The 23,763-nt window shown below is 39.2% G+C and overlaps 2 protein-coding genes across 12 annotated transcripts in view; one reads left to right on the plus strand and one right to left on the minus strand.

Annotated features, from left to right (window-relative positions):
- The window catches only part of LACTB2 (lactamase beta 2), a 36,602-nt gene extending 14,615 nt beyond the window's left edge, over window positions 1-21,987 (plus strand). Inside the window, exons 4-9 of one of the 3 annotated variants that reach the window (XR_010114400.1) lie at window positions 10,417-10,595; window positions 13,549-13,697; window positions 15,992-16,073; window positions 16,714-16,802; window positions 20,387-20,543; window positions 21,288-21,987. Coding sequence is in view for 2 of the 3 variants with exons in the window: in XM_063612641.1 (XP_063468711.1) it covers window positions 10,417-10,595; window positions 13,549-13,697; window positions 15,992-16,073; window positions 16,714-16,757 (454 nt within the window). In the remaining variant the exon portion in view is untranslated. Of the gene's footprint in view, window positions 1-10,416; window positions 10,596-13,548; window positions 13,698-15,991; window positions 16,074-16,713; window positions 17,061-20,386; window positions 20,544-21,287 lie in introns of those variants that run through there. The other 2 variants (XM_063612641.1, XM_055298000.2) reach the window with 2 other exon arrangements.
- The window catches only part of XKR9 (XK related 9), a 114,120-nt gene that overhangs the window by 74,345 nt on the left and 16,012 nt on the right, over window positions 1-23,763 (minus strand). For 2 of the 9 annotated variants that reach the window (XM_055297998.2, XM_063612636.1), the window contains exon 1: window positions 2,842-3,025. The exons of the other annotated variants lie outside the window; for them this stretch is intronic. The gene's annotated coding sequence lies outside the window, so the exon portion shown is untranslated. Of the gene's footprint in view, window positions 1-2,841; window positions 3,026-23,763 lie in introns of those variants that run through there. 9 annotated transcript variants of the gene reach the window in all.

Consider the following 23,763-nt stretch of genomic DNA (forward strand, 5'->3'; position numbering starts at 1 on the left):
AACAGCAGGTCAGAACTCCCATGCTGATCAGTACTGGGATCGAGCCTGTAAATAGCCACTGCACTCCAGCCTGGGCAACAAAGGAGAAACCCATCTCTAAAAAAAAAAATAGGTAAATACACACACACAAACACACACACATGTATTTGTCAGTGGTATCCCTTCTTCACATCCACTACCAGTACTTCCTCCTTTATCTTACTGTCTCCAGCTCTCCCCTTTAGCCTACCATCCTACATTGTGCTACTTGAAATTTTAATAACTCTCGCTGTATACAAGATAATGTTTATTCTCTTTACCATACCACAGTCTGACTCCAGGCCACTTTTCTGGTCTTAGTTCCCACTCCCCTCACAAAAACAGCCATATACAAATACTCCTGGGCATATTATGCCTGTTTATGTCTTTGTTTATATCACCCCATTCCACTACTTGTCTCCCCGGTAAATTCTTATCTATTTATTCTTCAAAGCCCAGTTCACATGTTACTTATATCAAGAATGCTTTCTGGGCAAAATTAACTGCTCTTCTCCAGCTTTTGTATAAATTTTATTCTATAATAGCACCTACTAAGTTGTATTGTGGTTTTGTGGAGGGGGGTAAATGTCTCCTTAAAAAGCAGTCAGCTCCTTAAGTTCACAATATTAGTTAATACCAGTTGCCATAGCAAAACAACTCAGAAATGTTTAATGGCTCAAATAGGAAATAAATTTATTTCTTGGTCCCATACAGTCCCGAAAAGGTTCCCAGTTAGCCAGTGGCCCTCTGCAGGTAACGATGTATGCTCCTTCCATCTTGTGATTCTACCCTCCTCAAGGCTTTTTTTTTCAAGGTTGCATGATCAGCTCGATCAATCCAGCAGGCAGAAAAGAGCATGGAAGGGATATTTCATGGGAGGTTTTCATGGACCAAGTCTTCTGTTGCATTGGCTGTCAATTCAGTCATAAGCCACCCCTAACTATAGGGTGTCTGGGAAATATACTTTAACTGTATGCCCAGCAAAATAGAGGAAATAGGTTTAGTAACTAGATAGCCATTCTCTGATACAGGCAGATACCAGATTCATCCTCACGTCCTCACCTCTAGCACACAGAAGGCACTGAATATTTATCTTACATATAGTTAATATCTTTAAAGAGGCAAATAGATGAACAGATGAGTAAGAGAAAATGAAGTAGTAGATGTCCATGTCCTCTTTTAAACTGGTGCCCCTTTTTTTCTACTGTGCTGTGATTTTCAAAATGTAGTTTAGAAACCTGCTAGTTTCTGGGCAGTTTCCTTATAATGCTCTTGTTGAAAATATAGCCAGGTGTGGTGGCTCACACCTGTAATCCCAGTACTTTGGGAGGCCAAGGCAGGTGGTTTGAGACTAGCCTGGGTAACATGGCGAAACCCCGTCTCTACCAAAAATACAAAAAAAATAGCCAGGCATGGTGGTGTGCGCATATGGTACCAGCTATTGTGAGGCTGAGGTGAGAGGATTGTGTGAGGCTGAGGTGAGAGGATTGTTTGAGCCTGTGAGGGCAGAGGTTGCAGTGAACTGGGATAGTGCCACTACACTCCAGCCTGGTGACAGCAAGACTCTATCTCCAAAAAAAAAGAAAATATAATAGCATGTTACATAATTCACCCATGACACCAAAGGAAAACAAATGTTATATTACTACTTGCTCAAAAAGTATTCTTGACAATACTGAAATTTCCTCCATAGCACACCAGCCCTAGACCAAGTTAATGAAAGGGGTAGAGATGGTTTATTGAATCTTCTGTCTCGAAGATTTGGGAATCACAGTACTGGTTTATCACAGTTATCATAGAATCATGGGTATTCATTAGAGCTATACCTAATTTACCAGATTAAAGATATGCAGCTGTTGGATGTTAACTGCCATCCAGGTGGAACAGGACATTTTTTTTTAAACTTGTTATCAAAGTATAATATATAAACAGGAAAGATCACATAGCATAAATGTACAAAGTAATGAATTTTCACAGATTGAACAAGGCCCATAAGCAGCATTCAGATGAAGAAACAGAACAGTATCAGTGTCCCAGAAATCTCCCTTGTGCCTGCTTCCCCTTCAGTTGAGTACTGTCTTGCATTCCTGGAGTGAATTGATGCCAAGGATTTCAAATATATGAATTCTATTTAATTTTTGTTTTACTGTGCTCTGATGGGAGTCTGGTAAAGATTTAAGGGGAAAACTGACAGAATCAAAAACAGACACATTTTAAAAATGACTAGTAGTAAATAATCTTTTCTCAAAATATAAATTCTCATTATGCTAAAGCCTGGATAAAACATTTAATTTCCTGATGACTGTGGTTTTTAATTTCCTGATGACTGTGGTTTTCAATTTCCACTTTTACGAAGTCAGAAAAGCCCAATTGTTTTCAATATTAACATGTAATATTTTAAGCAAAACCTTTGTTAAGCTAGCTAGTGAAAAGACATTTGACAGAGCTCAACTCTATATAAATACCAGTACTTAAGAATTTTGTTCAGCGAAAGTTCCATAAATAGAAGGTTAAAATCCGCCTCGGTCCTCATGTGTTCATTGGCCAGTTGATCTTGCCTACTTGCCAACTTTGAAAAAAATAAAATAAAATGCAGTAGGGACAGAGATAATATCCACCAAGAATGCTTGCAGTAAAAAGTAGAAAACTAGAAAGGTTTTTCGGTAAGAATTTGATTCTGGATGTAAACTAGCAAGCTAAGTTAAATTTCTTGAAGAAAAGTCAATCTGACAGTTTTTGATCACTGTCTTGAATTCTCTAAGAGAGTCATCCTTACAAAGTCCACTCTATCACAGAAGTAACAGAACTAGATAAATTTTCTACCTGCTAAATAGGAAGGCCACAGCTGCAGTTCCTGTGATCTTTAGCAAAGCACCTCTGATGTCATTTCCTTTTCTCCTGCCTGTGTGAAGTGAATTTTAACACTTTTATGAAAATTACAGCAGCCACCCAGGTGACTGGAGAATTGAGATTACTGATTCCCCAATTTAAGAAACCCTGCTACTTGTTTTCTGTGTTTATATCACAGAAAAACAGACTATTTTCTGTGTTTATATCACAGAAAACAATTACTGAGTTCTGATGTGGTAGGGGGTCAGGGAGGGCTGATAATGAAGGAGGCATTGCAAGCAAGACAGTTTTCAGATGAAGAGTGGTTCTCCAAGTGAGTAGATTGGGGTTCTGTTTGTTAATTCATTCTATGTATTCATAAGATTGTCCACAAGATATGACACATCGCCACACACAGACACATATTTATATAGTTGGCTGCAAATACACCCCTTGGAATCATTTTCATATAACACTGAATACTTCTATTAACAGCTTGCAGCAAGTTTAACCAGACAAAAGAGATGATTTCTAACAGCTCTTTAATACCTTGCCATTGGATCAACTATAATATAGTAATTGTTTGCAATATATGAAATATATACTTGGAAACTATAAAAGCATAATAGTTCTTAATGTCAGACATTGGCCTTTCAAAAATAATTGCTTCTATTAGTATCTCATGTCTTATACCTTATATCTATTATATTATTAGACTTTTTTAAGTCTTTAGAGTTTCAATATTTAATATTAAGGATTTGGTTGATCTTTATATTTATGGCAAAGGAGAAACTTCCCTAAGTTATAGTCATTTCAGTTCTCTTAAATACTTTTATTTAAGAGTTGAATTTTATCAAATATCTTTTCACTGTCTAGGGAGATGAACTTATTAGTTTCCTCCATATCTTTACTATGATTTTCAGGGATCTTAAAATATTGGAGCATTCTTGCATTTTTTAATAAACCTTATTTGGTCATGATCTTTCAATGTACTTTTGGATTCTCTTTGTTAATATTTTGGTTATTATTTTTAGAATAGTAATAAAATTGGGTAGTATTTTTCTTTTTGTACCTTTGTCAGTTTGGGGCTTTATCTGTTTCTTTTTTTTTTCTTTTTCTTTTTCTTTTTTTTTTTTTTTTGAGACAGAGTCTCACTTTGTCGCCGAGGCTGGAGTGCAGTGGCACAATGTTGGCTCACTGCAACCTTCGCCTCCTGGGTTCAAGCAATTCTCCTGCCTTAGCCTCCTGAGTAGCTGAGATCACAGGCATCCGCCACCACGCCCAGCTAATTTTTGTATTTTTAGTAGAGACGGGGTTTCGCCATGTTGGCCAGGCTGATCTCGAACTCCTGACCTCTGGCCTAGGCCTCCCGAAGTGCTGGGATTACAGGCATGAGCTACCACACCTGGCCTTTTTCTATGCTCCAGGAGAGTTTAAGTACATAGTAGTGAAATAATCTGACCTTTAAATGTTTGGTAGAATTATCCTGTGAAAATACTGAACCTTTAGTTTCTAATGACAGTCACACATCTTTTTACTAGAGCTTCACTGTTGCTTATTAATAATGTGGTCCTGTGAGTTAAGCTTAACACAAATAACTTTATGCTTATTTCTGTATACTACTTTTTATAGATTATTTTTTAATATAAGGTTGGCCTAAATGAGTTTTGTATTCTAAATTAAATTATAATCAGATTATCTTGTAAAAAGACAGGTTTACTTAGGCTGGGCATGGTGGCTCACACCTGTAATCCCAGCTCTTTGGGAGACCAAGGTGGGAGGATCCCTTGATGCCAGGAGTTCAAGGCTGCAGTGAGCCATGATCACTCCACTGCACTCCAGACTAGGTGACAGGGTAAGCCCTCATCTCTTAAAAATAATAATAAAATTTTTAAAAACATTTTTCAAAAGGTTTACTTATTACTGTGGCTTCTAGAATCTAAAATCCAAACTTGAAAACATTTACATATCATGGCTAGGCTCATCAAGATCTCGAGGAAGAGAGACACACATAATTACCTTTAATGGTATAGTTTTGTTGTACAGGAACAAACAGACAAATGACACAAATGATTAGCTAAGAGGTGAAAGTGGTTGCATCTAGGGAGAAAAATTAAACAGTGGGGCAGTAACAGTTACAAATCTTAGAGGACTATTTGATTCTTTCCTACATCTTATTTTTCAATTTGAGATATTAACTTTCCACTATGAAAAAATTAGAATTGGGTTTTCCTCTTCTCCCACTTGTGAGCACCATTCCTGTCCTCTAACCTCTCAATGTCATAATGCTGGTTAGATCAGCATTCGGTGTTGATGTTGTTATGACTGTAGACACTATTTACGGCTGAACCGTGTAGTAAACTATCCTCATTTTTTTCTGCTTTCCTGCAGTTAGTCATTGTTTTTGCTTTGTTATTTTGGATAGTTTTCTATGTATTTATCACTAATTTAACTCTGAGTATATAAATCTTCCCTTAGGGTGTTTAAATGCATCATGGACTCTCTCAATTTAATCTTCTGAAAGAACCTACCCTTTAAGCCTTCCAGCTAATAACTTGCTGCTGTCGACTTGTTTTCCTCCAGGCCTGGTGCTGGTGTCATCTCAGAATTCCCTGCACTCTCACCTGGGGCTTCCCTTTGCCTCTCTCCAGTGTTGGATCTCCTTTCTCCAGTGCCCCATAACTTTCTTAAAACCCCCTCTGTTTTAGGGGAACCCATCTCCAGTAGCTTCCTGAGAAATGGTGAATTTTTGAGACCTTAGATGTCTAAAAGTATCCTTTTTTCATCTAACTTTATTTAAGGTATTTATGAGTAGAGATTCTAAGTTGAAAGTATTTTTCATTCTCAGTATTCTCTGCAAGGTTTCATTTCCTTCTGGTTTCAATATTGCAATAGGAAAATCTAAAGCCCTTCTGATTGCTGAACTTCTTTGGTCCCTGGCTTTTGCTTTTTTCCTTCTTTTCCACTGTATCCTGAAATTTCACAGTGATTCCTTCATCAAAGGAACCACTGCCTCATCAAAGGATCCTACCTCAGCATGCAAAGGTGCCATATTTTGGCAGTAGTGTGTTCTGAGTCCCATCATCAGAAAAAACTCAGAGGAGTTGACTATAGTTTTAGTCAAAGCGAGTCTTTATGAATCCATGATAGGCCTTTTCAGTCTGGAAACGTGTCCTTCAGTTCCAAAAATTTTTCTTGAGGTGCTTATTTTCTCTCATCTCTTTTGTGCTGTTTCATTTACTAAAATTCCTATTATTTTGTTAGAACTCCTATACTACTCTAACTTTATTTTTTTCTCTCTCATTTTTCATCTTTTTTTCCTTTTTACTATACTTTCTGGGAGATTTTTATTAACTTTATCGCCTCATCTTACTACATGTTTTTATTTCTGTTCTCAGATTTGTAATTTTCAGAAACTCTTTTTGTTCCCAAAATGTTCCTTTTATACTAACCTATTCTTGTTTCATAGTTGCAATTTCTTCTTTTTTTGCTGAGGATATTATATTCTGTGGGGTTTGGTTGTTTTGGAAATTTTCTTCATAACCTCCTTTGTTTGCTTGTTCATTTTTATTCACTGTCTTCAACATAACTTTCCTTAGATGCCTAGTAATCCTGATTATCTTCTGATGTTTACTAATTGCGTTCTGATGGAAACTACAGAGCTGTTTGGGAGCTCTGAGAATGTGAGGGGGAGTCTTCCGTAGGCTTTAGGCCTCACTGTAGGATAATCTGGATGAGCTCTTCAGTTGGGAACTTTCCAACATTGGTATCATAGAGTCTTTCTTCCTGAGCTGGTGAAATAACTTAGAAAAAGACTCTTCTAATCTTCATGTAGCATAAAGGCCTGGCTGCTAGAATTATAGAAGCTGAATGTGGAAAGAAGGCATAGGAATCTACATATATTCTTGTCATCTTCCTTTTTTTTAGTATATTGTCACTTCCTCCATCTATGCCTCTGTTTTACCCTCTTCAAAGATCAAACCTCCAGCGTTTCCCTTAGTGAGATTGGGGCACTTCTCAACTCAGAGTGGGAAGAGACTCTGAGGATCTGAATGTTTGTTAAAAAGACTTTCAACAGACTTCTTATTTCAGCCACCTTCCTTCCACTTCACCCTCCACTTCCAGATTTCCTAAATCCTTAGACTTTGAGGAATTCTGCAGTGCAAATCTGATTGGTTCTCAGCTTTCCCTGCTGCTTATTTAGCTTCGATTTTCTCCTGTCTGATAAGTCACTTACCACTCATCTATATGTCATCACATTTACCCTATTCCCACAAAATATTCCATTATTGGGAAGATTTATTAAGTATATTCCAAGCATGGCTGGTACAGTGGCTCCCGCCTGTAATCCCAGCACTTTGGGAGGCCAAGGCGGGCAGATCACTTGAGGTCAGGAGTTTGAGACCACCCTGGCCAACATGGTGAAACCCCATCTCTACTAAAAATACAAAAATTAGCCAGGCGTGGTGGTGGGCACCTGTAGTCCCAGCTACTCGGGAGGCTGAGGCAGGACAATTTCTTGAACCTGGGAGGCCGAGGTTGCAGTGAGCCAAGATTGCACCACTGCCCTCCAGTCTTGGCGACAGAGCGAGACCCTGTCTCAAAAAAAAAAAATTATATATATAGATAGGGATATATATATTCCAAGCACATAAAAACTCAATACTGACTAGAATAGCAGGTAATTATCCTCTTAAACGAAATAAAATATAATTTAAACCATATTCCTTCAGACATTTATTGCTATTTGCTGTGATTATGTAAAATGGAGAGGTTAATAATGCCCAACCCAAAGTAGTGTAAGGATTAAATGTGTAATATGTGTAAATCCCTGAAGACACTGCCTGGTACATGGAAAGCAATCTATTACTGAAATTAACTACTACTAAGTGCCAAGTACTGAGTGTATAAAAATGAAAATGAGATGAGAGTCCTGCCCTTCTGGAACTCATAACCTTGTGAGGTAGAATAGTCAACAAAACTACGTGAAGCCTACAGAATAACATATAATTCAAAGTAGAAGAAGAATATAGAGGCAACGGTGACCAGTACAGAGAATTAAGTCTGCATATTGCTGAGAAGTCAGGGGGTGCTTTGCAGAACAGATTATTTGAACTCAGCTTTTTAACTGGTTTATTGTTGGCATAGTTACAAAACAATATAAATGTAAATAAGAATTTTTGAAATAAAATACCTGTCATACTTTAAAAGTATTATAATCAGTTTTGTCAACAAAAACTGAAAATTGGAGGAAAGGAAAAAGGAAATAAAAGCATGTTAAATTTCTTATATAGGGTAAAATTTATAAAACACGGCTCTGTCTTAAAATTTTTAATTAGAGAGAAAAAAACAGATTAAAGAGTCTTTTTCTGATTTGCATTTCTCTGATGGCCAGTGATGATGAGCATTTTTTCATGTGTCTTTTGGCTGCATAAATGTCTTCTTTTGAGAGTGTCTGTTCATATCCTTCACCCACTTTTTGATGGGGTTGTTTTTTTTTTTTAGTAAATTTGTTAGCCCTTTGTCAGATGAGTAGATTGCAAAAATTTTCTCCGATTCTGTAGGTTGCCTGTTCACTCTAATGGTAGTTTCTTTTGCTGTGCAGAAGCTCTTAACCACAATGAGATTCCATCTCACACCAGTTAGAATGGCGATCATTAAAAAGTCAGGAAACAACAGGTGCTGGAGAGGATGTGGAGAAATAGGAACACTTTTACACTGTTGGTGGGACTATAAACTAGTTCAACCATTGTGGAAGTCAGTGTGGCGATTCCTCAGGGATCTAGAACTAGAAATACCATTTGACCCAGCAATCTCATTACTGGGTATATACCCAAAGGATTATAAATCGTGCTGCTGTAAAGACACATACACACGTATGTTTATCGCAGCACTATTCACAATAGCAAAGACGTGGAACCAACCCAAACGTCCAACAATGATAGACTGGATTAAGAAAACGTGGCATATATACACCATGGAATACTATGCAGCCATAAAAAAATGATGAGTTCATGTCCTTTGTAGGGACATGGATGAAGCTGGAAACCATCATTCTCAGCAAACTATCACAAGGACAAAAAACCAAACACCGCATGTTCTCACTCATAGATGGGAATTGAACAATGAGAACACATGGACACAGGAAGGGGAACATCACACACCGGGGCCTATTGTGGGGTGGGCGGGGGGGGGAGGGATACCATTTGGAGATATACCTAATGTTAAATATTTGACGAGTTACTGGGTGCAGCACACCAACATGGCATGTGTATACATGTAACTAACCTGCACGTTGTGCACATGTACCCTAAAACTGAAAGTATAATTTAAAAAAAAAAAAAGAGTCTTTTTCTGACCACCTTCTGCCTGTTAAGAAAGTTTCTTTTAAGCTTTTAGATAATAACTACTAAAATAAATTTTTTACCATTTATTAAGCATGCAACTTTGTGCCATCTACTATGCTAAGCACTTAAATACTTGTCTTTGAAAAGTATATACTGATGTCAGCCTAGGCAACATAAAGAGATCTTGTCTTTACAAAAAATAAAAATAAATTAGCCAAGCGTGGTGGCACATACCTGTGCTCCCAACTACTCGGGAGGCTGAAGTGGGAGAATTGCTTGAGCCCAGGAGGTCGAGGCTGCAGTGAGCCAGGATCACGCCACCACACTTCAGCCTGGGTGAGAACAGCTTGGAAAACATAGGAAGACCTTGACCTATCTCAAAAATAAATAAACGTGTGTGTGTGTGTGTGTGTGTGTGTGTATAAAATGATGTAAACATATAATGATGTAGGAAAGTACAATATAATAAGAATTCAAAAATCAGGTATTAAAACAATATCACAGTTTTGTTTTTAAAATATAAATATGCATAGAAAATCAAAAAATATATATTCTGTAATAATAAAAGCACTCCCTCTGAGGAATAGAAATGATTGTTGATGTTCATTTCTTTTAAACACTTTCCTTTTCTATTTTCCAAATTTGTTATAATCAGTGCTTATTATTTATAAGATAAGAAAAATGGTAGGAGGCCGGACGAGGTGGCTCATACCTGTAATCCCAGCACTTTGGGAGGCCGAGGTGGTAGGATTGCTTGAGTCTAAGAGTTCAAGACCAGCCCGGTCAATATTGTGAGATCCTGTCTCTACAAAAAATAAAAATAAAAATAAACTAGCCAGGCTTGGTGGCCCACACCTGTGGTTCCAGCTACTCAGGAGGCTGAGGTGGGAGGGTCACTTGAGCCCGGAAGATTGAGCCTACAGTGACCTGTGATCCTGCCTCTGCACTGCAGCCTGGGCAACAGAGTGAGACCCTGTCTTAAAAAAAGAAAAGAAAAAGGGTGGGAAAAGTATTAAATTTTACTTCAGAGTGAGAATCTTGGTTTAGTTAAAGGAGATAATTTTCTAATGATAATTTTCAGTGGGTTCAAGAAAAAAAAAGCTTTTTAACTCATCTGTTTATTTGTGTCTAAAGATAAGGATAGAGAATAATTTACTTCTCAAAATTTCTTCTAAGCTTGAGTTCATAATTGTTATTATTCCTTATTTCTTCTTTCAACCAGAGTTCTATATACACCTGGCCACACTGACGATCATATGGCTCTACTCTTAGAAGAGGAAAATGCTATCTTTTCTGGAGATTGCATCCTAGGGGAAGGAACAACGGTATTTGAAGACCTCTATGACTATATGAACTCTTTAAAAGAGTTACTGAAAATCAAAGCTGATATTATATATCCAGGTGGGTAATTTTTTAATTTTTTTATATTTTTAAATAGAGACAAGGTCTTGCTATGTTTTCCAGGCTGTTCTCAAACTCCTGACCTCAAGCAGTCCTCCCACCTCAACCTCCCAAAGCGCTGGGTTTACAGGCATGCCAAAGTGGGTAGTTTTTCAAACCTAGCAAACCATTTGTGTCAAATGAGGAAGGTTCATTTGGCTTGTCTCTGTATGTATTTGACCTTGAAGAGATAACATATAAGGCCAGGCTCAGTGGCTCACACCTGTAATCCCCGCACTTTGGAATGCCAAGGCGGGCAGATCATGAGGTCAGAAGTTCAAGACCAGCCTGGCCAACATGGTGAAACCGCATCTCTACTAAAAATAAAAAAATTAGCTGAGTGTGGCGGCGCACGCCTATAATCCCAGCTACTTGGGAGGCTGAGACAGGAGAGTCGCTTGAACCTGGGAGGTGGAAGCTGCAGTCAGCTGAGATCGCACCACTGCATGCCAGCCTGGGCGACAGAAGCAAGACTCTGTCTGGGGGAAAAAAAAACATACAAACTACTTCTTTAAAATATACCCCTCTTTGAGAGGCCTAGGTGGGCAGATCACCTGAGGTCAGGAGTTCGAGACCAGCCTGGCCAACATGGTGAAACCCTGTCTCTACTAATAATACAAAAATTACCCAGGCGTGGTGGCGGGTACCTATAATCCCAGCTACTCGGGAGGCTGAGGCAGGAGAGTTGCTTGAACCTGGGAGGTGGAGGTTGCAATGAGCCAAGATCCGCCATTGCACTCCAGCCTGGGCAACAGAGCGAAACTCTGTCTCAAAAAAAAAAAAAAAGAAAATACACCCCTAAGTCCTGTCTAGCTGTGCAGTTAAAGAGAAGGCCAAGAGCCATATTAATAACTTTTGATAAAGATGTGAGGGTTGTTTTTCAACATATAGTTATTAATAGAACTGTTAAAAAGAAATATACTTACATTGAAATGGGAAAATATTTTCATTCCATAAGCCACCGTTATTTTTGTTAACTTGATTTGTATTTGGACCACATTTTAGCTGTATAACTTTGGGTAATGTTTGACCTCTGAGCTTTAGTTTCTTTAATTTACAATATTGAAATACCAGTAGCTTCTGTATCAACTATAAAATGGTATCTTTATTTCCATTCTCCAGAAAAAGAAACATGTTAGTGTCAGAGATCTCACTAGACTGTTCTACAATATCAATCTCTCCTTCATCTTAAGAGCTAAGAAATGGCCAGGTGCAGTGGCTCACGCCTGTAATCCCAGCATTTTGGGAGGCCAAGGCAGGCAGATCACCTGAGGTCAGGAGTTCAAGACCAGCCTGGCCAACATGGCGAAACCCCATCCCTACTAAAAATACAAAAATTAGCCAAGCGTCTTGATGGGCACCTGTAATCCCAGCTTCTCAAGAGACTGAGGCAGGAAAATCACTTGAACCTGGGAGGCAGAGGTTGCCGTGAGCAGAGATCACGCAACAGAGTGAGACTCCTTCTCAAAAAAAAAAAAAAAAAAAAAGGCTAAGAAAGACACAGGACCCAACAAAAAGGCCCAAAAGGAAAAAGGGACTAGGTCACTTAATTTTCTAAGTTCTTCTAACTTGCTCCTAGCCAAGCCACTGAAAGATCCGTCCATCCAGTATCTTCAACACATTTACACTCTGCGATGAGTTCCTACTGCTGGGGGAATAGAAAACATACAGTAGAGCTGGGCATTTAGATTAATATGATGACATTAAAGGATTGCGGGCTGATAGCTTTGGGGGGGTTTGTTTGTTTTGCTTTGTTTTTGCTAAGGACGGCTATTTTTAAAGCGAAGAGGGCAGAGGGCAGACGTTCAGTGAATTCACATTCAAGCTAAGCTAATGAGAGGCTACCTAGTAAAGATTCTAGAGTGCTTTAGTGAATCCAGTGAACTGGCTTACTAGCACAGCAGTTGTTTATATGTAAATTATGCTCTGTAGCCATAGCTACCATATATTAAAGTCTTCTAGCCATCAGGTTTTGTGCAGGGGCCTTTACAGTTGTCATCCTCACCAAAACCCTGTAAAGTAGGTAGTGGTTTCCTCACCACACAGCAGAAGAAACAGCTTAGAGAGATTCAAATACTTCCTCATTTATTAGCCACACAGTGAATAATTGATAGGTCTGTGTCTAACCAGATCCCATAATAGGTTAGCCTGCTTCTGGATATTTTGTTCTCAAATATTTAAGAACATCATTCTTGCAGACTTATATAATATTAATGTGTACTGTCTTAAAGGGGAAGCAAATTATAGTATAACTTAATCTGGGTTGTCAAAATTTCTGACATACATAAGCCTATACATAGGATTCTTAAAGTTTTACTGTGGGTCTTGTGAATTTTTAATAGAGCTTGGACATGTACATGAAACTGCTTTTTACATTGTCCTTTTGCAGTATTTTATAAGCTTAGCCTAATGTTCAAGAGCACAGAGTGGTTAAGAGATCCTGTCAGAATCCTAACTCCACCCCTTCTTAGCTATATAACCGTGGATGGATTATTTATCCTCCGTATGTCTCAGTTTCTGCCATAAGAAAGGTGTAATAATTGTACTTACTTCATGGGATTCTTGTATGTTAAGCATTTAGGGCAGTGCCTAGCACATACCACTACATAAACATTACCTATTGTTATTGTAGTTGCTATTTTTATTGCTGTGTTTTATTGTTAAATTTTTATTCCATATTTTTAATGTACACAATATTTTCTATAGATTGTATTTGCTATAATTTTCTAATTGGGGGGCATTGTATATAATTTTTAAATCTCTTTCACCTGTATAGCTTTCCAAATAGTTCATATTTGACATTTAGTATGCTTTTTCGATATATGAATTATTTTTAAATAGAGTGAGTTAGCTTCTGTTGTACTTAGTATTTTTTTGTCTGGCTGAAGTAACTCTTACAATTATTTTAATTCAGGACATGGCCCAGTAATTCATAATGCTGAAGCTAAAATTCAACAATACATTTCTCACAGAAATATTCGAGAGCAGCAAATTCTTACATTATTTCGTGAGAACTTTGAGAAATCATTTACAGTAATGGAGCTTGTAAAAATTATTTACAAGGTAATTTTCAGTTTTCTTATTTGTAGCCACAAATTTATTAGAATTATCTATTTAGTAGACTATAGAAATGATAAACTTATATCCCAGATCAGAAGTTATGCCACTTTTCTAGATTTGAGACCAGCAGCCTAAACTTTCTGCAGTGCTAAAATTAAACAAAAACTGGCCTTAGAGAACAAAAATAGCCATTTCGAGCCATCATTGAACTTTATATACTTAACTATGTAGGAGAAACTGCCTAACTATGTAGGAGAAACTACCAACAGCCTGATGATTACATTTTGTAATAATTTTTGCATTATTCTAGCCATCTTGATTATCTCGTGTCCTAGCCTACACCAAGAGAGGAGGGGTGACCTGCTAGACACAAATATTGGGATGTTAACAGTGAGAAGCAGTAGCAAAGCAGTGAGAAGTAGTAGCAAAGCAGTGAGAAGTAGTAGCAATGCCAAACAATGGAGAAAAAGAAAAAAAAAATCAAAGAACATGAGTAAAATAGTATGTTGGGAAAGAGCCTTACACCTCACTGGCCTCTGAGAATATCACTGTATTGACAGCACTATATAGCAATCAGTATAATTCAGTTTTTCAGCAAATGTTTATTAGATGTCTGCCGTGTAGGTAGCATAGCTTAGAGGTTAAAAATGTAAGCTTTTGTGGCCAGGCATGGTGGCTCACCCCTGTAATCCCAGTATTTTGGGAGGCTAAGTGGGAGGTTTGCTTCAGCCTAGGAGTTCGAGACAAGCTTGGGCAACATAGTGAGACCTCATCTCTACAAAAATTTTTTTAAATGAGCCAGACGTCGTGGAACATGCCTGTGATCCCAGCTGCTCGGGTGGTTGAGATGGGAGGATCACGTGAGCCTGGGAAGTCAAGGCTGCAGTGAGCCAACATCGCACCATTGCACACCAGCCTAGGTGACAGTGCAAGACTGTATCTCAAAAACTTTTTTTTCTGAGATGGAGTTTTGCTCTTGTTGCCCAGGCTGGAGTGCAATGGCGCCATCTTGGCTCACCACAACTTCTGCCTCCTGGGTTCATGTGATTCTCCTGCCTCAGCCTCCCAAGTAGCTGGAATTACAGGCATGTGCCACCATACCCAGCTAATTTTGTGTTTTTAGTAGAGATGGTGTTTCTCAATGTTGGTCAGACTGGTCTCGAACTCCTGACCTCAGGTGATCCACCCGCCTCAGCCTCCCAAAGTGCTGGGATTACAGGTGTGAGTCACTGTGCCTGGCCCAAAAACTTTTTTTAAAAAATTAAATTTAAATTAAAATATACAAAGATATTACCCTGTAACCTAATAACTAAATTATAGGGCCAACTGTCTGTGGCATCATGAAAACTTTCTAAGAATAATTTTTACATTTATTCATTCATAAAATATTAATGTGTTTCTGCTATGTATTGTGCTAAACACTGAATATTCAGCAATGAACAAAACAGATACTGCTGCTGGGCCGGGCATGGTGGCTCATGCCTGTAATCCCAGCACTTTGGGAGGCTGAGGCGGGCAGATCACCCGAGGTCAGGAGTTCGAAACCAATCTGGCCAACATGGTGAAACCCCATCTCTACTAAAAATACAAAAATTAGCAAGGCATGGTGGCACACGCCTGTAATCCTAGCTACTCGGGAGGCTGACGCACGAGAATAGTTTGAACCTGGGAGGTGGAGGTTGCAGTGAGCCGAGATTGTGCCATTGCACTCCAGCCTAGGTGACAAGAGTGAAACTCTGTCTCAAAAAAAAAAAAAAAAAAAGATACTGCTACTGTCTTTATGGCGCTTACAACCTATTCTATCTATAGGAGTATATATAGAATATAAAACAAGATGTATACAAAGTGAAATTGTTAACAATGTTAAACAAGTTAAAAACGTGTTTAAGATAGGCCGGGCACAGTGGCTCACGCCTGTAATCCCAGCACTTTGGGAGGCCGAGGCGGGCGGATCACAAGGTCAAGAGATCGAGACCATTCTGGCCAACATGGTGAAACCCCGTCTCTACTAAAAGTACAAAAATTAGCTGGGCGTGGTGGCACTCACCTGTAGTCCCAGCCACTCGGGAGGCTGAGGCAGGAGAATTGCTTGAACCCGGGAGGCGGAGGTTGCAGTGAGCCGAGATGCACCACTGCATTCTAACCTGGTGACAGAGCGAGACTCTGTCTCAAAAAAAAAAAAATGTGTTTAAGATAAACTTTTGTTACATTTTGCTTTTCTTCAAAGCTTTCAAAAAAATTAACTGTTCTTTTTAAGAAAAAAAAAGGAATTTTTTTCACCTTCATTTTTCTTTTAGAATACTCCTGAGAATTTACATGAAATGGCTAAACGTAATCTCTTACTTCATTTGAAAAAACTAGAAAAAGAGGGAAAAATATGTGAGTATGCTTCCAAATTTTCTTCTATTACCAGCATTTAAAATATTTTTACAGATGCCTTAGTTTCCTTCGAGGAAAAATAATACCCATCAGAGTTCTCCCATGAATATCACTTTAAGTTGGTGAGACAGGTGCTAGGAAGGTCATTAGCACAGGGCCAGTTGACCACAAGTTGGAACCAAAAGCTCCCATGGGAATTAGAATCTCAGTTGGCATTCCAATCCTTACCCACCAGAATGGCAAAGACATGTAGTAGGAAGATAACTTCTCTTCTCCCAGACCCAAAAACCACGAAGAATTTTACATGTGGTAGGTTTGGGAACAGCTAAAGATTTTAAACAGTGGTAAAGGTAGTAAACTCAGAGATGTCAAAGCAGTAATTATGTAATTATTTTCTAGTGTTAGTTTGTCAAACTAATAATCTTTATAGAAATGTAATCCTTAAAATCCAGAATTCTAAGCTTGAATTTGATGTAGAAGCCTTAGCAATGTTTTTACATGTACCGAAAATACCCAACTTTATACTGAGCAACAAAATTATTTTAAGAATGAGTGCTTTTTCTAGCCACAAGGTAACTTAAAATCCAGTGCATTTACTTATCTATTGTTAAATTTTTACTCTCTGATTTTCTTTCTACAGTTAGCAACACGGATCCTGACAAGAAATGGAAAGCTCATCTTTAGTTTCAGATTAAAGAAAGCTTTGTTTTATTTTGCTTTGAGAGAATGGTATGTTTTCTTAACTATAGGTTATTTTATAGGGAATATAAAAGTATAAAACATTAAAAATTAGATATACTTCAAAATAATGTTATATTTATGCTAAAATATGTAAATTACACTATACAACCATATGATAGGTTATTTCTCTAACCTCGGTCTTCTAACGTTTTACCAAAAATTCATAATCTAGTAGTTTATCAGTTTTCAATAGATAAATAAAATGGTTACTTTAAAAATAATAAAATTTATCTAATTTAAAGTTGATATTTTTGGTTGTTAGTTATCTATTACTAGTGATCAGTAATACTGTTTTCTATAGCTACTTTATTTAACAGCACAGATTTCTATGCACCTTTACTCTTTCCTCAACCCTTGTCTCTATCTGTATATAATTGCTTTGTCTTGATGTTTCTATCACCTATATCATGACTATCCATTGGTTCCATAACTCTGTATCATGTGTATTTTCTTATTCTGGTATACCACAAATGATTCATGCAAATGAATTTCTGGTGATTGAAAAATATTAAATTCCCAATTTAAAGTATTATATGATAATTATTCTGTAATTCATTAATGCAACCAACATACTTTCCAAGTTTAAATCTTAGTATGTAAATAGTCATCAGCTTATACATGAATTAGATACCAAAAGTTTACATTTAAATTAAAGGTTTATAAGACAGGGCATTTTTTATATTTTTATATAAGTAGTGTTCTTATATAGTGGTTAGGTTCACAAGGTAGTCCAATGCTTGCTTAACTTATACAGTTCTCAAACTACAATACTAAAATAAGCCCAGAATCCTGAGTGTATTTTGTTTACTCTTCCCCAAAGAGTGAGACTTAAAAATTTTTTTTTGTTTTATTTGTTTGCTTTTGAGACAGTCTCTCTCTCTCTGTCACCCAGGCTGGAATGCAATTGCACAATCTCAGCTCACTGCAGTCTTTACCTCCCAGGTTCAAGCAATCCTGCCACCTCAGCCTCCTGAATAGCTGGGACTACAGGCACATAGCTCCACACCTGGCTAATGTTTTTATTTTTTATACAGACAGAATCTCACTATGTTGCCTAGGCTGGTCTTGAACTCCTGGGCTCAAGCAGTCCCCCTGTCTCAGCCTCCCAGAGTGCTGGGATGATAGGCATGAGCTACCACACCCAGCCAGACTTAAAATTTTTTAAATTTTCTTTGGCACCTTCACCTCTTTCTGCCTCTTTTCCCAAGGTCCCTAGCATTTTCATGCCATCCTAATACACTTACTCTCATGCTTTGAAGACCTAGACTCGTATTCCTAGAACTGGTTCTTATTACAAAATAACTATAAACTCAAAAACAAAAGCAACCTGATTGAAAAATAGACAAAGAACTTGAATAGACATTTCTCCAAAAAAAATATACAGGTGGCCCATAAGCACATGAAAAGATATTCATCATCACTCATCATTAGATAAATGTTAAAACCCTGAGATACCACTTCAGGCCCATTAGGATAGCTGTTATTAAAATTAAAAAAAAAAAAACAGACAATAACAAGTGTTGGCAAGAATGTGGAGGAATTAGAACCCTCGTGCATTGCTGATAGGAACATACAATATTGTAGCCACTATGGAAAACAGTATGATACTTCCTCAAAAAAACCTTCAGAATTACCACATGATCGGCAATTTATCTTCTGACTATATACCCAAAAAATTAAAAGCAGGGACTTGAACAGACATTTGTACATCCATGTTCACAGCAACTTTATTCACAATAGCCAAAAGATGGAAGCAACCTAAATGTCCATTGAAGGATGACTGGATAAATAAAATGTGGTATACACATACAGCGGAATATTATTTCTTAAAAAGGAGGGAAATTCTGACATGGGCTACAACATAGATGAACCTTGAAGACATTATGCTAAGTGATATTAGCCTGTCACAAAAGAATAAATACTATACAATAGTACTTATAGGAGGTGCATAGAGTAGTCAAATTCATACAGACAGAAAGAAGAATGGTGGATACCAGGGACTAGGAGGAAGGGGAAATGGGAAAATAGTGTTTCATGTAAGAAGTTTTGCAGTTTGGGTAGATGAAAAGAGTTCTGGGGATAGGTGGTAATGGTGATTGCAAAACACTGTCAATGTACTTAATGTCACTGAATGATACTGTGTTAGGGTTCTCCAGAGGGGCAGAACCAATAATATAAATGTATATATAAAAGGGAGTTTATTAGGGAGAATTGGCTTACACAGTTACAAGACAAAATCCCACAATAGGCTATCTGCAAGCTGGGGAAAAAGAGAAGCCGGTAGCCTGGCTCAGTCCAAGTCCAAAAGCCTCAAAACCAGGGAAGCCGACAGTGCAGCCAAGGCTGAGGCCAAAGGATTTATTCTTTTTTTTTTTTTACTACAGAATCTCACTGTGTTGTCCAGGCTAGAGTGTGGTGGTGCGATTTCAGCTCACTGCAACCTCTGCCTCCTGGATTCAAGCGATTCTCCTGCCTCAGCCTCCTGAATTGCTAGGATTATAGCCCCAGCTAATTTTTGTATTTTTAGTAGAAACTGAACTGTTCTTATTAGAACTATGTTTTTAGTTTCACCGTGTTGGCCAGGCTGGTCTCAAACTCCAGGATTCATTTTTGATATGCCTCTCTTCCCCCTCTTATAACCAAATCTTCACCAAGTACCTAATGCCTATTCCACCTCCAGAATGTATCACTACCTCTTACCTCACCAATACTCCTTAGTCCAGGCCATGTTCCTCTCTTGCCTGAACTAGTGCAGTCAATTCTGGGCTTCCTACTTCTATTCTTGGAGGAAGTTGAGGAACGGGTGAGAAGGGCATTCTGAGCTGAGGAAATCTTACGTAAAAGCAATAGAATCATTGTCTTTTTATAGTACCGTGGCCCACTTCAGATACTGCAGGCTGCAATTAGATATATTGGAAGAGGGGTGATAATGGAAGGCTAGTACATTTATTGTTTATTCAAAGAGTCTAGCAACTGAGAGCTTTAACCAAAACGATGGCATTCAGTAAATGTCTGCTTTGTCCTGGGTACTGGGCCAGGCCCTGGGGATACAAAGGTAAACAAAAGAAGGTCATATTTTAGTTATGAAGACATACAATTACAATGTGCTAGAGTAAAGGAAGAGGAGCTAACCTGGCTGAGTTATAGAAAGCTGCTTGGAGGACCCTGAGCTCAGTCTTAAAAGGTGAGTACATGGTAGGCAGACAAAGTTAGGGGTATTTGTATGGGAGATGAGAGGAATTGTTCCAATTGGAGGAAATCGTATGCACATAAACAGATATGGCAGAGCATCATTTGGTTGGGGAACTAATTTATACAACTAGAATTTATGGTGTTGTGTGTTGAGGCCATAGGGATAACAAGAATCTCATGGGAACCCAGAATTCACACAAGAAGCAACGTATTGTCATCCAGCCGTGCTTCATACAGATTGCAGTATATATACTTTAGGAATTGGAAAGCAGTTCAGGTTCTGGGGCAATTCTAGTGTTATTTTGTTGTATCCTCACAGCAAGAGTTGGCCCTTTTCTATCATGGTGATTTCATTCCTCTATTCATTTCCATTCCTTCAGACAATCACTTTACCTTCCGTTCAGAACACCCGGAAGTTTTGGCTGACTCATTTTCTGTTTATTCAAGTTTCCAAAGCCTGCTTGTTGTCACCTCTGCCTTCTCTCTGCATATCTTCAGCCTCTGTTTGGCAACTGAGTAGCCCTCTTCGTGTCTCAGGTACTGATCTCCTCATAGGAAACAATCTGATTGGTGTGTTTGTTCTCTGTTTGAGAGAATTTTCTTGCCACACTTTCTTATATGTTACTGACCAGGCTTTATGCTGACTGCTCTGGACCAATCATCTGGGACCAGAAGTTTTATCAGAAGGGGACAGGGACCCCATTGAACAGAGGCAGTGGGGAGCGTAAGCATTCTGAGATTTGGTCTTTTCAGTATAGTGGGGGAAGGAAAACAGAAGAGGTATCAAGGATACTAGAATAGGGGATAAGAGATAGGATAAATATTTAAGAAGAGGAATAGCACTTAGAAACCTATTAGATATTGAGAGATGGGGGATCAGGTAGAAAGAAGTCTAGAAGAGCTATAGATTTCTGGCTTGGGCAGCTGGGTAGATGTTGGTAACCAGATTGAGAGAATAGAGGAAATAGGATAGGTAGAGTACAGAAGAGAAGAAAGATGCATTTTATTACAGATACAAGTTTGAAGTACCAGGAAACATCCAAAGGGAGATATCTAGTAGTCACTCAGATATATGGAACTGGAGCTAAGCAGATAAGATATATTTTGTTACAGGTAACAGAAACTTATTTCTACAAGCTTAAGCAAAAGGGGAAGTTGGTTGGCACATGTTACCAACCTGAGAAGAATAAGGGTAGAGCAGAGCCAGGCCTGTGAACAAGAACAGATGTTTACATCCCATCAATACAACCCCAAACCTCTCACCTCTATTTATCTTTGCAGGTAAGAGACCTCACAGTCAACTGGGTTCTTCACATGATGAAGGTCATGGACATGGTTATGGGAGCTCTGGGCTCATGTTACTTGTTTTTTTTTTTTTGGAGACAGGATCTTGCTGTATCACCCAGGCTGGAGTGCAGTCCCACAAACACGGCTCACTGCAACCTCCACCTCCCAGGCTTGAGTGATCCTCCTGCCTTAACTTCCCCAGTAGCTGGGACCACAGATGCAGGCTACCATGCCTGGCTAATTTTTATTTATTTTTTTTTTGTAAAGATAAAGTCTTGCCATGTTGCCCAGGCTGGTCTTGAACTGAGCTCAAGCAATCCTCCTGCTTCAGTCTCCCAAAGTGCTGGGATTACAGTCATGAGCCACCATTCCTGGCCTCTAGGCTCATATTCTCACCACTGTATAACCAGCAGAAAAAGCTGGTTTGTCTAGCTTCGAGATGAAAAATCCTAGGGGAAGAATTCAGTGATTTATACTGGCTCATTACCCATTCCTTAGACCAGTCCCTGTGGTCAAGGAAACATTAGGTACTGTATTTAGCCCAGCTACCCCAGTGGCTGGAGTAAGCAAAGTCTGTTCCCAGAAGAAGACTGTCACAGCAAGATTCTGGACGAATATAGTTACCTTACTAAATAACTTTGCTTTCTTTCCAATTTGTGTAAAATATATAATAAATACATCCAATTTTTCTGCAGCAATTTACAGAATGACTGGGTCAACACTGTGCAACATTAATTGTTTCTGTGTATTTCTCTTGTGACTTTGAGTATTTTGAAGTCATCTCTCCAGAAAAAGTTAGTGAAGTGGCTGGTAGCAGAGAAGGTAGAATCCTGGAGAACATGTGAAAAGAATCAAGGGCAGATAGTCATATTTCTGCCAGTGCTGTTTATCAGTGCCCCCTCCAAAGTCTGTGCTTATAAACACAACACATCAAAATGAGACCTGCCATCAATTTTCAGGGAATGTTGGAGAAGGAAAACTCTCATTATTATTAGTCTTTCCCTCCTATTCTATTTTTGGGGGTGCTTGGAAGGATACTTTTGCTTTAATTTTTATTTTAAAAAACAGAGATGGGGTTTGCCATGTTGCCCAGGCTGGTCTGGAACTCCTAGACCCAAGCTATCCACCAGTGTCGGCCTCCCAAAGTACTAGGATTATAGGCACGAGCCACCACACCCAGCCAATACTTATGTTTTGTTAGGGGATATCTGTTCAGTATTTGAAATACTGGGGGATCTGTCCCAAGATGGCCGAATAGGAACAGCTCCGGTCTGCAGCTCCCAGTGTGATCGACACAGAAGACAGGTGATTTCTGCATTTCCAACTGAGGTACCTGGTTTCATCTCATTGGGACTGGTTGAACAGTGGGTGCCACCCACGGAGGGCAAGCTGAAGCAGGGCAGGGTGTCGCCTCACCCGGGAAGTGCAAGGGGTCAGAGGATTTCCCTTTCCTAGCCAAAGGAAGCTGTGACAGACTGTACCTGGAAAAATGGGACACTCCCACCCAAACACAGCAATTTTCCCAAGGTCTTAGCAACTGCCAGACAAGGAGATTCTCTCCTGTGCCTGGCTTGGTGGGTCCCACGCCCACAGAGCCTTGCTCACTGCTTGCACAGCAGTCTGAGATCGAACTGCAAGGCAGCAGCCTGGCTGGGGGAGGGGCATCCACCATTGCTGAGGCTTGAGTAGGTAAACAAAGTGGCCAGGAAGCTCGAACTATGCAGAGCCCACCACAGCTCAGCAAGGCCTACTGCCTCTAGACTCCACCTCTATGGGCAGGGCTTAGCTGAATAAAAGGCAACAGACAACTTCTGCAGACTTAAACGTCTGCAGCTCTGACAGCTCTGAAGAGAGCAGTGGTTCTCCCAACACGGCGTGTGAGCTCTGAGAATGGACAGACTGCCTCCTCAAGTGGATCCCGGACCCCCGTGTAGCCTAACTGGGAGACACATCCCAGTAGGGGCCGACAGACACCTCATATAGGCAGGTGCCCTTCTGGGACGAAGCTTCCAGAGGGAAGGATCAGGCAGCAATATTTACTGTTCTGCAATATTTGCTGTTATGCAGCCTCCACTGCTGATACCCAGGCAAACGGGGTCTGGAGTGGACCTCCAGCAAACTCCAACAGACCTACAGCTGAGGGACCTGTTAGAGGGAAAACTAAAAAACAGAAAGGAATAGCATCAACATCAACAAAAAAGACATCTACACCAAAACCCCATCTGCAGGTCACCAACATCAAAGACCAAAGGTAGATAAAACCACAAAGATGGGGAGAAACCAGAGCAGAAAAGCTGAAAATTCTAAAAATCAGAGCGCCTCGGCCGGGCGCGGTGGCTCACGCTTGTAATCCCAGCACTTTGGGAGGCCGAGGCGGGCGGATCACGAGGTCAGGAGATCGAGACCACAGTGAAACCCCGTCTCTACTAAAAATACAAAAAATTAGCCTGGCGTGGTGGCAGGCACCTGT

Source organism: Symphalangus syndactylus, chromosome 11 (assembly GCF_028878055.3).
Source record: "Symphalangus syndactylus isolate Jambi chromosome 11, NHGRI_mSymSyn1-v2.1_pri, whole genome shotgun sequence".
In the NCBI taxonomy this organism is placed as follows: domain Eukaryota; kingdom Metazoa; phylum Chordata; class Mammalia; order Primates; family Hylobatidae; genus Symphalangus; species Symphalangus syndactylus.